Below are 14,891 nucleotides of genomic sequence, written 5' to 3' on the forward strand. Positions count from 1 at the left end.
TCAGTACGGAATGTCGGGGAATCCCAGGGAACAGTGGAGGGAATTCCCTTTCTACTCACCGGTACCGTCGGATATTTTAAGTTATCAGGCCTGGTAACATGTTGGTGCTATTTTGAGGTATCAAACATACACTAACAATTTAACAAAACACAAATCACGTGATTCAAAGTTCATAAAAAGTTTACAAGCGAAATAAAGAGTTTTTCAGGTATCTATGTCTGGTCCGGTCTCCGCAGTTACCGTATTTATCACGCGCACTCCAGATACAATCGTCTACGTCGTCTTGATCACACGGCAACAATATGGCCGACTTCAACTACGGAAGTTTTGATTTCGATTCAAAGTCTGTATTTGGTCCTTGATTTGATGACTTAAATTTTCTGAAGGATTTTAATCTGGAAGAAATATGCAATTTTCTAGAGATTACAGCTTCAACTATACTCCCACAACTGCAACTCAAGAAATGGCAATAGCTTTACAAAACAACAAAACACCAAAGCTAGCACCGTCTAGATTCAAGAAATTATGGAATCGAGACTTGCAACAACTCCAACTTGATGAAAGCAGGCAATCCACGATCTACAAAGAGAAATACCAAATGGGGTGTAAAAATGTTTCAAGGTAGGCCCTATGTTCCCAAAATAAACGAAATAAATAAAACCCCACGATGATCATGGAGATATTGCCTACAATCTAGGCTATATAAAAATAAACCGGGAGCTATATTTCGTTGTCTACGCATGGAGATGCAAAAGGATTTAATTTTAGGGCATTTCGTTCTGAAAGAATACAATAGATTCCTATTTCATATCTAATATTCATCGTTATATTATGTCGCCCTCATGATGTAAGAGTTTTTCGTAACTTTTCTGTGATCATAGATCTGTATCTCGGCCAAAACAACATAGAAATCTAGTTTTGATATTTTATATATTTTTAAGATTGGGCGACCGAGACTGATGGGGCAACTGTAGACTTTTCATCCATAACGCCCGAAGACCTCGATGGTAAACTTCTACACTGATGCCCAGTCTTAACATCAAGATCAGAGGGCCAACAAGATACCGCAAGCCCAGGTTGCAGAATATCACAAAAAACACCATGCAAAATGTCCATGATTAAACTATTATATATAACACAATTATTTTTTTGTCGAATTGAATTATAAGGATTGACTGTGTATATTTTTCGGTTCATTGGGGTATGAATTGAATGCGCAGATTCATACAGTTTGCACATCGGTTTTTCGATTCATACCTCAAAGAACCGAAAAAATACACAGTCAATCCTTAAAGAACGCTCACGCAATGCACGGCTTGCTGAAAATCATCGTTGTGGGAATGCTACAATCAGGAATGACATAATACGAAGCTGACAGACATTTAAATGTTCATCGAAACACAATATCATCTCTTTGGATACGTTATCTACAAAAGGACAAAAGTTATGACTTGCCACGGTCCGGTAGTCCACGTGTGACGTCACGTCAACAAATAAACAACCATATTCGGTTGGTGCATCTGCGGAATCGCTACCAAGCTGCCACATTTACAGCTCGGACAATAATATTCCTAAGTTGAGACCAATTATAGGCAGAACTGTACGCAGCTGGTTGAGGGAGCACTATGTCCGGCTTCGACGCCCAGCGATACTATCGTCAGGCACACCTAGCTTGGCGTAGACAGCATCTTAGGTTCAGAAGACAATAAAGCGACAAAGCCCTTTCCATATCCAATAGAAATCTCTGCAAAAAGCAGAGCCGATTGTACGATTCTGATTCCGACTATATCATGAGCATGTGTTTATGAATTACTATGAAGTAATGATACCAGGTGTTCCTGAAAAGGTGAGCGTATCCTGCCCCACCGCTACCACCCGTCACAATACATGCAAAGTCAAGTCAATTGTTCACCTGAATAAACACGGGAACATTTGGTACAAAATAGGGAATTGCATCGGACATCCATTTTGTTACTGATGCGTCAAATTTGGAAATGTCCTCCACATGTCTAACATAAAACTGTTTAAAAGCTTTACTAAGGCGTTGTCACCTTGATCAAACAACTTCTGAGCCGTATAACGCCCATTGACACAAGACTAGGACAGTATATTGTTCATAGATGAGTCCAGGTTTACATCTGAAAACCTCTTATGGATGTGCCTGGATCAACAGTAAGGAGTCCAGGAGAACGTCAGTTTTGGGATGGCAGCGTAATGGCATGGGGTGGTATCACAGCTCCTTGGAGAACACAACTCGTCCATGCGGGACGGCATCGTTCTACTCTTTGTGAAATTGGGGGCGGTCGGGTAGCTTTGTTGTTAAAGCGTTCGCTCGTCACGCCGAAGACCCTGGTTCGAATGCCGACATGGGTACAATTTGTGAAGCCCTTTTCTCGTGTCCCCCGCTGTGATATTGCTGGAATATTGCTAAATGCGGCGTAAAACCAAACTCACTCACTTTGTGAAAATGCAGGGACGTAACGCCACGCTGCAGCAGGGTAATGCCCGCCCACATGTTGCACGTGTTTTTTTTCATGGCCGGCTGTTTCTCCAAACCTCTCCCAAACAGAACAGATCTGGACCAACACCAAAACCTACACCTACACCTACACCTACACCTACACCTACACCAACACCAACACCAACACCAACACCTATGTACACCTACATGTACAGCAACACCAACACCTACACCAACACCAACACCAACACCTACACCTATGTACACCTACATGTACAGCAACACCAACACCTACACCTACACCAACACCAACACCAACACCTACACCTATGTACACCTACATGTACAGCAACACCAACACCTACACCTACACCTACACCTACACCTACACCTGCACCTACACCTACATTTACACACCTACACCTACACCTATGTACGTCTACATGTACAGCAACACCAACACCTACACCTACACCTACACCTACACCTACATTTACACACCTACACCTGCACCTACACCTACACCTACATTTACACACCTACACCTACACCTACACCTACACCTGCACCTACACCTACATTTACACACCTACACCTACACCTATGTACGTCTACATGTACAGCAACACCTACACCTACACCTACACCTGCACCTACACCTACACCTACATTTACACACCTACACCTACACCTATGTACGTCTACATGTACAGCAACACCTACACCTACACCTACACCTGCACCTACACCTACACCTACATTTACACACCTACACCTACACCTATGTACGTCTACATGTACAGCAACACCTACACCTACACCTACACCTACACCTACACCTACACCTACACCTGCACCTGCACCTACATTTACACACCTACACCTACATTTACACACCTACACCTACACCTACATTTACACACCTACACCTACACCTGCATTTACACACCTACACCTACACCTACACCTACACCTATGTACACCTTCATTACAGCAACAGCAGCATCTACACCTACACCTACACCTACACCTACACCTATGTACGTCTACATGTACAGCAACACCAACACCTACACCTGCACCTACATTTACACACCTACACCTACACCTACACCTATGTACACCTTCATTACAGCAACAGCAGCATCTACACCTACACCTACACCTACACCTACACCTATGTACGTCTACATGTACAGCAACACCAACACCTACATTTACACACCTGCACCTACATTTACACACCTACACCAACACCTACACCTACAGCAACACCTATGTACACCTTCATTACAGCAACAGCAGCATCTACACCTACACCTACACCTACACCTATGTACGTCTACATGTACAGCAACACCAACACCTACACCTGCACCTACACCTACATTTACACACCTACACCTACACCTACACCTGCACCTACACCTACATTTACACACCTACACCTACATTTACACACCTACACCTACATTTACACACCTACACCTACACCTGCACCTACACCTACATTTACACACCTACACCTACACCTACATTTACACACCTACACCTGCACCTGCACCTACAGCAACACCTATGTACACCTTCATTACAGCAACAGCAGCATCTACACCTACACCTACACGTACACCTACACCTATGTACGTCTACATGTACAGCAACACCAACACCTACATTTACACACCTGCACCTACATTTACACACCTACACCAACACCTACACCTACAGCAACACCTATGTACACCTTCATTACAGCAACAGCAGCATCTACACCTACACCTACACCTACACCTACACCTACACCTATGTACGTCTACATGTACAGCAACACCAACACCTACATTTACACACCTGCACCTACATTTACACACCTACACCAACACCTACACCTACAGCAACACCTATGTACACCTTCATTACAGCAACAGCAGCATCTACACCTACACCTACACCTACACCTATGTACGTCTACATGTACAGCAACACCAACATCTACACCTGCACCTACACCTACATTTACATACCTACACCTACACCTACACCTACACCTGCACCTACACCTACATTTACACACCTACACCTACATTTACACACCTACACCTACATTTACACACCTACACCTACACCTGCACCTACACCTACATTTAGACACCTACACCTACACCTACATTTACACACCTACACCTACATTTACACACCTACTCCTGCATTTACACACCTACACCTGCACCTACATTTACACACCTGCACCTACACCTACATTTACACACCTGCACCTACACCTACACCTACATTTACACACCTACACCTACATTTACACACCTACACCTACATTTACACACCTACACCTACACCTGCACCTACACCTACATTTACACACCTACACCTACACCTACATTTACACACCTACACCTACATTTACACACCTACTCCTGCATTTACACACCTACACCTGCACCTACATTTACACACCTGCACCTACACCTACATTTACACACCTGCACCTACACCTACACCTACATTTACACACCTACACCTACATTTACACACCTGCACCTACATTTACACACCTACACCTACATTTACACACCTACACCTACATTTACACACCTGCACCTACACCTACACCTACATTTACACACCTGCACCTACATTTACACACCTACACCTACACCTACATTTACACACCTACACCTACACCTACATTTACACACCTGCACCTACACCTACATTTACACACCTGCACCTACACCTACATTTACACACCTGCACCTACACCTACATTTACACACCTACACCTACACCTGCACCTGCACCTGCACCTACATTTACACACCTGCACCTACACCTACATTTACACACCTACACCTACATTTACACACCTGCACCTACACCTACACCTACATTTACACACCTGCACCTACATTTACACACCTACACCTACATTTACACACCTACACCTACACCTACACCTACATTTACACACCTACACCTACACCTACATTTACACACCTACACCTACACCTACATTTACACACCTGCACCTACACCTGCACCTACATTTACACACCTGCACCTACATTTACACACCTACACCTACATTTACACATCTACACCTACATTTACACACCTGCACCTACACCTACACCTACATTTACACACCTGCACCTACATTTTTACACCTGCACCTACACCTACACCTACATTTACACACCTGCACCTACACCTACACCTACATTTACACACCTACACCTACATTTACACACCTGCACCTACACCTACACCTACATTTACACACCTACACCTACATTTACACACCTGCACCTACACCTACACCTACATTTACACACCTGCACCTACACCTGCACCTACATTTACACACCTGCACCTACATTTACACACCTACACCTACATTTACACACCTACACCTACATTTACACACCTGCACCTGCACCTACACCTACATTTACACACCTACACCTACACCTACATTTACACACCTGCACCTACATTTACACACCTACATTTACACACCTACACCTACACCTACATTTACACACCTGCACCTACACCTACATTTACACACCTGCACCTACACCTGCACCTACATTTACACACCTGCACCTACATTTACACACCTACACCTACATTTACACATCTACACCTACATTTACACACCTACACCTACACCTACACCTACATTTACACACCTACACCTACACCTACACCTACATTTACACACCTACACCTACACCTACATTTACACACCTGCACCTACATTTACACACCTACATTTACACACCTACATTTACACACCTACATCTACATTTACACACCTACATTTACACACCTGCACCTACACCTACATTTACACACCTGCACCTACACCTGCACCTACATTTACACACCTACACCTACATTTACACACCTGCACCTACATTTACACACCTACACCTACATTTACACACCTACACCTACATTTACACACCTACACCTACATTTACACACCTACACCTACATTTACACACCTGCACCTACACCTACACCAACACCTACACCTACACCAACACCTATGTACACCTTCATTACAGCAACAGCAGCATCTACACCTACACCTACACCTACACCTACACCTACACCAGCACACGAAGGAACTGTCACGACTTTCTTGTATTTTTTCTTGTTTTACCTACGAGATCGTGATCTTTTTTCACTTTCAGAGTAAACATATGACCATTAGAACTTTCATTCATTGACTTGACCGATAAAATATCACGAACAGATTGTTTCGTTGGATGGAAACGTGAAGACTTGTATTGATTTGTTTTCATAGCTTTCACTATAGTGGCAGATTTTGTGAAGTGGTGATTACTAATTCTGTAGTTGCTGATTACTGATGACGTACGACCCGGATGCGGGACGTGCAGTTTGTCAAGGCTAACAGAACAATGTTGCGAAATGAAAGACTCTAATGGCCACGTTTCCTAGGTTTTGGTTGACAGAGATGTCTGAATGTCTGGGAGGCCGTTAGCCCCAAATGAAAAGTTCGCCCACTTCCCCATCTGTGAGTGTTTGAAGCGCCGTAAAATCAGGGGACTCCATTGACAGGCTTTCGTTTAAAGCCGCACTCAGCAATATTACAGCTACATGCCGGCGGTTTGTAAATAATAGAGTCTGGACCAGACAGTCTCGTGATTGCCAACATGAGCATCGATGTACGCAATTGGGATACGATGACATGCATCAACCAAGTCTTCGAGCCTGACCGCCGATCCGTTATCGCCTTCAACCCGGATCTTCACGGGTGTTTTAAATGATTGGCGTTAACGTTCTAATTATATTTCAGTTTTTATAAGTTTATGAAATCACTCCTTTTCTAGAGCTCTTTCGAACTGAAATCCATGTTTCTTAACAGGAATCTCCAGTTTGTGATTTCAAGTGACATGGTACGATATTGATGTAATTAAATGTTACTCCGTCAAAGGTTTTGCAGTTTCTTTAAATTCAGTGCTTCTATTAATATTTTGCTTTCCCCAGTATCATTTGGTAACTTACTTTTGTTACAGGGAGCACACGAAATTGACATCATTCACTCGTTGTACTCATGTAGGTATCGGACTCGAACCTTGTCATCGGCGTGACGAGCAAACACTGTACCCGCTAGACCACTCCACGTTCACATTGAACATTCCCAGTTTACATATGGACTAAATGCACGGTTTATTTGATTAAAGACAAGAAAACCTTTGATGCGATGCATCAACACTGCGGCAAGCTCTTTGTTCGTCAAATAATATTTACAAAACAATAATTTCCCAAAACTATTTAATCAACACAGGCATGTTTAAGACAATATGAACAATGTTGGTTTCAATTCATTTCCTCTTTTCCACCTTAAACCATGTTCTTGGCTACCTTGCCATGCTGAATTTGTTAAACTTGGACTTTCCACAGTGAATGAGTGCAATAGCCTATTAAGACCGAAACCAGGTCAGGCCGCGTTCCGATTGTGATGAATGAGTGAGTTTGGTTTTACGCCGCTTTTAGCAATATTCCAGCAATATCACGGTGGGGGTCACCAAAAATGGGCTTCACACATTGTACCCATGTCGGGATTCGACCCCAGGTCTTTGGCGTGACAAGAGAACGCTTAAACCATTAGGCTACCCGATCGTCCCTGATTGTGATGAAAGGCATAGAGGCACCGTCTCCCTCTCGCTATTGCGTTTAACTTTCTAATAAATATCATGCATTTCAGGATTTATATACAAATGTATCTGAACAACCAACAAGCAACATGTCGAGACGTTTAAGAACTACTAGACCAAGTGTCCCATGTTATAAGCAATTGTTAAATACGACAAACATGCGCCTGTTGCCTTCTTCCTGTCATCACTGCGGTAAACGACACGTGAAGATCCGGGTGAGGATAGGTCTTCAGCAACCAGTGCATGCTGTAAAAGGCGAATATGTTAGTCGTAAGAGGCGTCTTACGGAATCGGGTGGTCAGGCTCGCTGACTTGGTTCATGCATGTCATCGTATCCCAACTTCGTGGATCGATGCTCATGATATCAATCACTGGATTGTCTGGTCCAGACTCGACTATTTACAGACCGCCGCCATGTAGCAGGAATATTGCTGAATGTGTCGTTAAACAACAAACAAACAAACATTGCGGTAAACGTTATGACAAATATCATGCTTCTAAGGGTTTGAAGAAAACTAAAACTGAACAACGACCAAAGTATCAAGACAGCGACGTGCATGCAAGTATGTGTGCACAATAGTCCGGACCAATGCCGATTTTATAGTGCTAGCCCACTGAGATACCATGCTTCAGTTTAAAACGAATACCCCACTCAGACACAGCATATTGTCCGAGCCGACCATTCCTTGTTTTAGTCCCTTAATGCCGAGCGTCAGACAGGGTAACAACAAGTACCATTTTTGAACGTCTTTTGGTATGACGCGTGGGAAGGGTGGGGGTGGGGTTGGGAGAGAGAGATCGAACACACGACCTACCGCTCTCCGGGCAGACGCTCTATCCACTAGACCACAAAGGAGGCGGTCGAGAATTTTAAGAACTACTAGACCACTTGTTATGAGCAATTGCTGTTGTTTTGAAAAAAGACATACATCTACTCTCTATTCATTTACCCATAAGGCCATATTTCAACTATTCACAAGTCACATAGACTTTTTCAGAAAAATAATAAAAATAGGAATTTGTTTTTATTCAGAATGTTACATCAATACAGAAGAAATTTATTTTTGTTCGAATGCATTTTTCGTTCACTAGTTCCACTGTTATCAGACTATTGTTTTGCTTGATATGCGACGACCTGATGTACGTACAGAATTCATAAACACCGTTGGAACCCTGTCGATGAATGCATTGTCACAGATAATTGTACACAAACTTAGAAAAAGCATTAATTTCCTTTATAATTACCCATAAACCCCCATGTCTCAACATACTTTCAACAGAACTGTTACAGATTGACCACGGCGGCATGGCTGGCGTGGAGAAGCCATCATTACAGAGAGTGTCTGTGGTGTCAGTCCATGTAAGGTGCGCGAGCACTTGTACGGACAGGCAGCCATTAGAGATTGACCTTTCCTTCGACCTTCATCTTCTGAAGTGCAATGTCATTGTGAGTTGCACGTGCCTAAAGAGACTCCGTGCTTACAGAGAGGGCTGGCAATGACGTTGTCGATCCGCATATCTCAAAGAGTAGAAGTCACCACACGATAAGATGAGTAATGGAACTATTTTAGTAGGCCAACATTACTATAGTATATGAAATCGTTCCCTACACAATAAATAGGTTATTGTGCGAGTTTTTTTGGATGGTATATATCCTGTATTAGGAATACACACTGTGTATTTTGCTTGCCTTGGCTTTATTCTTACTACAGGATATTGACCATCCCAAAACTCACAAGCGTCTTAATATATTTGTCATGTCATTCTTACATTCTGGCGTCGAAAAGGATGTTGTGATCTCTCACAAAACGGAACCCACATGGTTTCCAGGAATGTGCGCATTAATATGTTACGTCACAAGGTCAATATAACAGGCAATATAGTTCCAACTGAAACTTGTTTTTTAGACCCTTTCGGTGTCTTAGATTATTATTTTGATTATGATAACAGACACATGGTATGACAATATGCTTCGGTGCACGACGTCAATTCGGACTTGATCGCCGACAGACAAGGGCGACGCAATGTTTGTTTGTAAACGCTGAAAGTAGTGCAGCACATACCTGGCCTATTTTACTAACATGTTTATCCGTGAATGACCCCAGCGAACACCGTCATGTTTCCTACTCCCGAGAAACCTACCCATTGTATGAGACCGTGCAAGGTCCGGGTTCTATTTCGAAAATGCAAGGCTATCTAGACGGGATTTTGACGTACTACATTACCGGAGCCCACCCAAAAATTCTCAAATGTAGAATAAAATTATAGTTTTGACAACAGTCGTTTTTCTTTCCCGCCGATTATTAACTAATTGAAAATAAGGAAGAACCAGCAAAGTTACAGGGATGGAGTAAACCATTGCCTTCCAATATCGCTTAACAAAACATGTCTAAAAATAAATGGAGACACTAAGCGATTGACAAGGAGACCTTAGCTGTTATAGAATGGCATGTAGAACTTAACGTTGTATAACTAGAATGACATTATTTTTATTTTCAGCTGCCAGGGTGAACAATTGGTAAGCGATTGGGTGTCTGGGCGAGTGTCCGCCCTGACGATTCCACACGGTGTTTGACACCCCCACCCCCACCCCGTCATATAGCTGGAATACTGCTGAGTGCGGCGTTAAACAACGAACAAACAAACAATATGATGAATTAGCTGTCGGGAGCTAGCCTTGAAACAAGAAAGAAAGCTGTAGATTCCTTGGGATTATTCAAATAAGTGTGTACTAAACAATAAAGATTACATTCAAATACACCACTTCTTACATATGTATGGCAACGGTGAAGGTGATACCCGGGGTGACTCAGAAATATTTTACTGACACCATTCCCAGTGAGAAAACTTGAAAATATCGTGTCATTTCCTTGAATTAGCGGTGCACGTAAGCAATGATGACAGACCGGATGTATAGCAAGTACGCGCATGCTCCGTGAAGGTGCCAGGCCTGTACGACCAAGACCCAGGTAAATGTGCTGTGTAACGATGTTAATGAATCCCACTTCCGCTGTTCGGAATTCTCTATTGCCTAATTTGGTAAATTGATTAACTGTCTCTTCGTGGTATGAAGGGCCGTGCTACTATTTATTCTTCACTTTCTTTAAATCAATAATTGATCAAGTGATTTAATCTAAATGTCGAGTATCTCTTGATACACCAGTCTTTTATAGCTTTAAATTATTTCTTCATTTAATCGCTTTTTTGATATCATAAAATGTTCATTTAGAAATCATTAATTCTTAACCAGGAGAGCTGGAATTTGAAGAAAATTTGTCAAGAAAACGCTAGAAAAGAGATAATAGTTGTGGTTCCAAAATAATTTGCATGCCTTGAAGCAGTGACAAACACAATACTCTTCGTCCGGCAAACACGCAACTCCGAGCTCTACACATCAAGTTGACTTACCCTGATGAAAGGAGTGTCAAACGGCACCCACTCACTCACTCAACCACTCATCCAGCCACCCTCCAGCTCACTCACTCACTCACGCACTCAACCAGCCACCCTCCAACTCACCCACTCACTCTCAACCACTCATCCAGCCACCCTCCAACTCACTCACTCAACCACTCATCCAGCCACCCTCCAACTCACCCACTCAACCAGCCACCCTCCAACTCACCCACTCACTCACTCAACCACTCATCCAGCCACCCTCCAACTCACCCACTCAACCACTCAACCAATCACCCTCCTACTCACCCACTCACTCAACCAACCTCCAACTCACTCACTCACGCACTTAACCACTCACTCACTCTCTAACTCACTCACTCAACCAACCTCCAACTCACTCACTCACTCACTTAACCACTCATCCAGCCACCCTCCAACTCACCCACTCAACCCATCAACCAGCCACCCTCCAACTCACACACTCACTCAACCAACCTCCAACTCAACCACTCACTCAACCACTCACCTCACTCACCCTCTAACTCGCTCACTCACTCAACCACTCACTCAACCAATCACCTCACACACCCAACCTCCAACTCAACCACTCACTCAACCACCCATCCACCCTCCAGCTCACTCACGTAACTGCGACGACCTTTTGAGTTCATCATCAGAAACACACGACAGTTAGTTGAAGACATGTGACTCATCTAAGAATGAAACTCTCTGTGAATACTCAAGGGTGACATATGTTTTTATTTTGGAGGCGGTATTTTCAGGTGCGGTGATGTGAACAGGGTTTTATTGCACTTTCACAGCGACGTACATTCAGGTACATTCAGATAAGCCTATCCTTGAAGTCGACAGCCGATTCTCCCGACAATAACACTGTATGGCCCCCACGTGCTCCATTCTGTCTTAACATGAATGTAGCCGCACTTTGTGACAGAGTTAGAAGGTTGCCGCGATACAATGACACACAAACATCCGATAGTCACACACTTCGTATATTGACCCACAATTATCTACCCGTGAAGATCCGGTTAGAACAGGTCTTCAGCAACCCATGCTTGTCGTAAGAAGCGACCAGGTGGTCAGGCTCGCTGACTTAGTTGATGCATGTCATCGTATCCCAGTTGCGTGGATCGATGCTCATGATGTCAACCGCTGGATTGCCTGGTCCAAATTCGATTGTTTACAGACCGCCGTCATATAGCTGGAATATTGCTGTGTGCGGTGTTAAACAACAAATATCCTATAGTCACATACTTCGTACCTTGTCACACAAATATCCGATACACACATCCTTCGCGCAAAATCACACAAAAAGCCAATACGCAAACGCTTCCCACGATGGCAGACAAATAGCCAATACGCACACACTTCGCACAAAATCACACAAATATCCGATACTCATACACATTGCACAATATCACACAAATATCCGATCGTCACACTCTTCGCACAATATCACACAAATATACGATATTATACACATTGCACAATATCACACAAATATAAGACAGTCACACAATACTCACACAGTTTCACACATTGTGACACACCACCCCATGTCAAGGTGGGTCAGGTGAAATCGGAAATAGGGAAGAAATATTCAGAATGTTATCAGCACAGACACGTTTTGAAGAAAAAACAATACTCGTTCAAATGCATTATTCGTTTATTTGTTCCACTTTTATATCACTACTATTTTGCATGATATGGGGTCAAGCGTGACAGTGAATATTGGCACTACATACAGCACACATATCACACATATCTCTCACACCTCACGCATGTACAACACAGACATCACACAGACTAATCGCAGGGGTTGTCTGCACTACAGCGTATATAGATGCAGGTTCGTCTTCCTGAGCGCCAGGGGGAAGTACGCGCTGATGGCGCTCCTCAGGAAATCAGATGCCATTCAATAAGCATCATCAAGCCCCTGGTTACGTTTGAAAGCAGTTGTAATCAATAAGGCAGGAGCTACATGCACACTGACAGTCAGACAATTACCCCTTGATGTGAACGGCCCACGTATTAGCTCCTTTACCAAATTAAGCAGAATACTTGGTCGACAGATCGCATCGGGAACAGTTCGTTATATACTGGTATTAAACAGCGAGAGTTGGAGAATCAGTTCGCTTGGCAGAGATACCACGGTACACGACCAACCCACACAACACAAGACCTGTGTGAATAAAAAGTCAGTTTATTAGACAGCCACATAATCTATACATAATCAGTCAAGGGATTATATCACAGAAAATGCTTGATTATACTTCAGACGGGAGGAATAAAAAAAAAACTGTCTGGTCAAATCAGACCAGAAATGTTATGATATGCATTCATAGGAATTTACTTTGCTTGTCAGTAACGTTTCTACACAACATGTTTATCAGTAGACTTATGTGCATTCGTGTTTATCAATAGACTAATGTACATCTGTGTTTATCAGTAGACTAATTTACATCCGTGTTTATCAGTAGACGAATGGACATCCGTGTTTATCAGTAGACTAATGGACATCCGTGTTTATCACTAGACTAATGTATATTCGTGTTTATCAGTAGACTAATGTTCATTCGTGTTTATCAGTAGACTAATGTACATTCGTGTTTATCAGTAAGCTAATGTACATTCGTGTTTATCAGTAGACTAATGTACATTCGTGTTTATCAGTAGACTAATGTACATTCGTGTTTATCAGTAGACTAATGTACATTCGTGTTTATCAGTAGACTAATGTACATCTGTGTTTATCAGTAGACTGGTTAATGTCGGCCATAACAGATTCCAAATATACATCTGTTTTTTATCAGTAGACTAATTGACTTCTGTGTTTATCAGTAGACTAGAGTTAATGTCGGCCATAACAGATTCCAAATGTACATCCGTGTTTATCAGTAGACTGGTTAATGTCGGCCATAACAGATTTCAAAAGTACATTCGTGAAATCCAAGCTGTTTCATTGCATTCCGCTCACACGTGAATTCCTGGAAAACATTATACGACAATTTATTGATTTTGTAAACGATATGGTAATTCTTGCCATACTTACTTATGATATAATTAACTGCTAATTATCTTTGCCAGAGCAGCATATTTTAAAACACAATCCTTAACACACTTTAAATTGCAAAACAGGTAACACATGGAAGTTTGTGTCGACAGCTTGGTGCTGCTTGTCCACCGTCAGTGTATTAAATGACATAGCTTCAGCACTGAGTGGTTTCAGTAACACCTGCCACGAATATAGGCATATTCTCGTCACTGTTAATATTTCACACCATAATACTGGCACGGGGTCA

At 42.6% G+C, this 14,891-nt stretch overlaps 1 protein-coding gene across 1 annotated transcript; it reads left to right on the plus strand.

Annotated features, from left to right (window-relative positions):
• Positions 1 to 3,076: 3,076 nt before the first annotated feature.
• On the plus strand, positions 3,077 to 7,628 carry LOC139462608 (putative uncharacterized protein DDB_G0290521). The gene is made up of 4 exons (XM_071244443.1): positions 3,077 to 3,320; positions 3,456 to 3,642; positions 4,220 to 4,271; positions 7,575 to 7,628. The coding sequence occupies exons 1-4, from the start codon at positions 3,077 to 3,079 to the stop codon at positions 7,626 to 7,628; spliced, it is 537 nt and encodes a 178-aa protein (XP_071100544.1).
• The last annotated feature ends 7,263 nt before the right edge of the window (positions 7,629 to 14,891 follow it).

The sequence above is a fragment of the Haliotis cracherodii genome, unplaced genomic scaffold, assembly GCF_022045235.1.
Source record: "Haliotis cracherodii isolate W230 unplaced genomic scaffold, xgHalCrac1.p SCAF_15, whole genome shotgun sequence".
Classification (NCBI taxonomy): domain Eukaryota; kingdom Metazoa; phylum Mollusca; class Gastropoda; order Lepetellida; family Haliotidae; genus Haliotis; species Haliotis cracherodii.

Coding starts and splice junctions, on each gene's coding strand:
- LOC139462608 (XM_071244443.1), top strand. CDS start 3,077: ATGTACAGCAACACCTACACCTACACCTACACCTGCACCTACACCTAC. Junction 3,643..4,219: donor ACACCTACACCTACACCTAT/GTACGTCTACAT, acceptor CCTTCATTACAG/CAACAGCAGCATCTACACCT. Junction 4,272..7,574: donor ACACCTACACCTACACCTAT/GTACGTCTACAT, acceptor GTACTCATGTAG/GTATCGGACTCGAACCTTGT.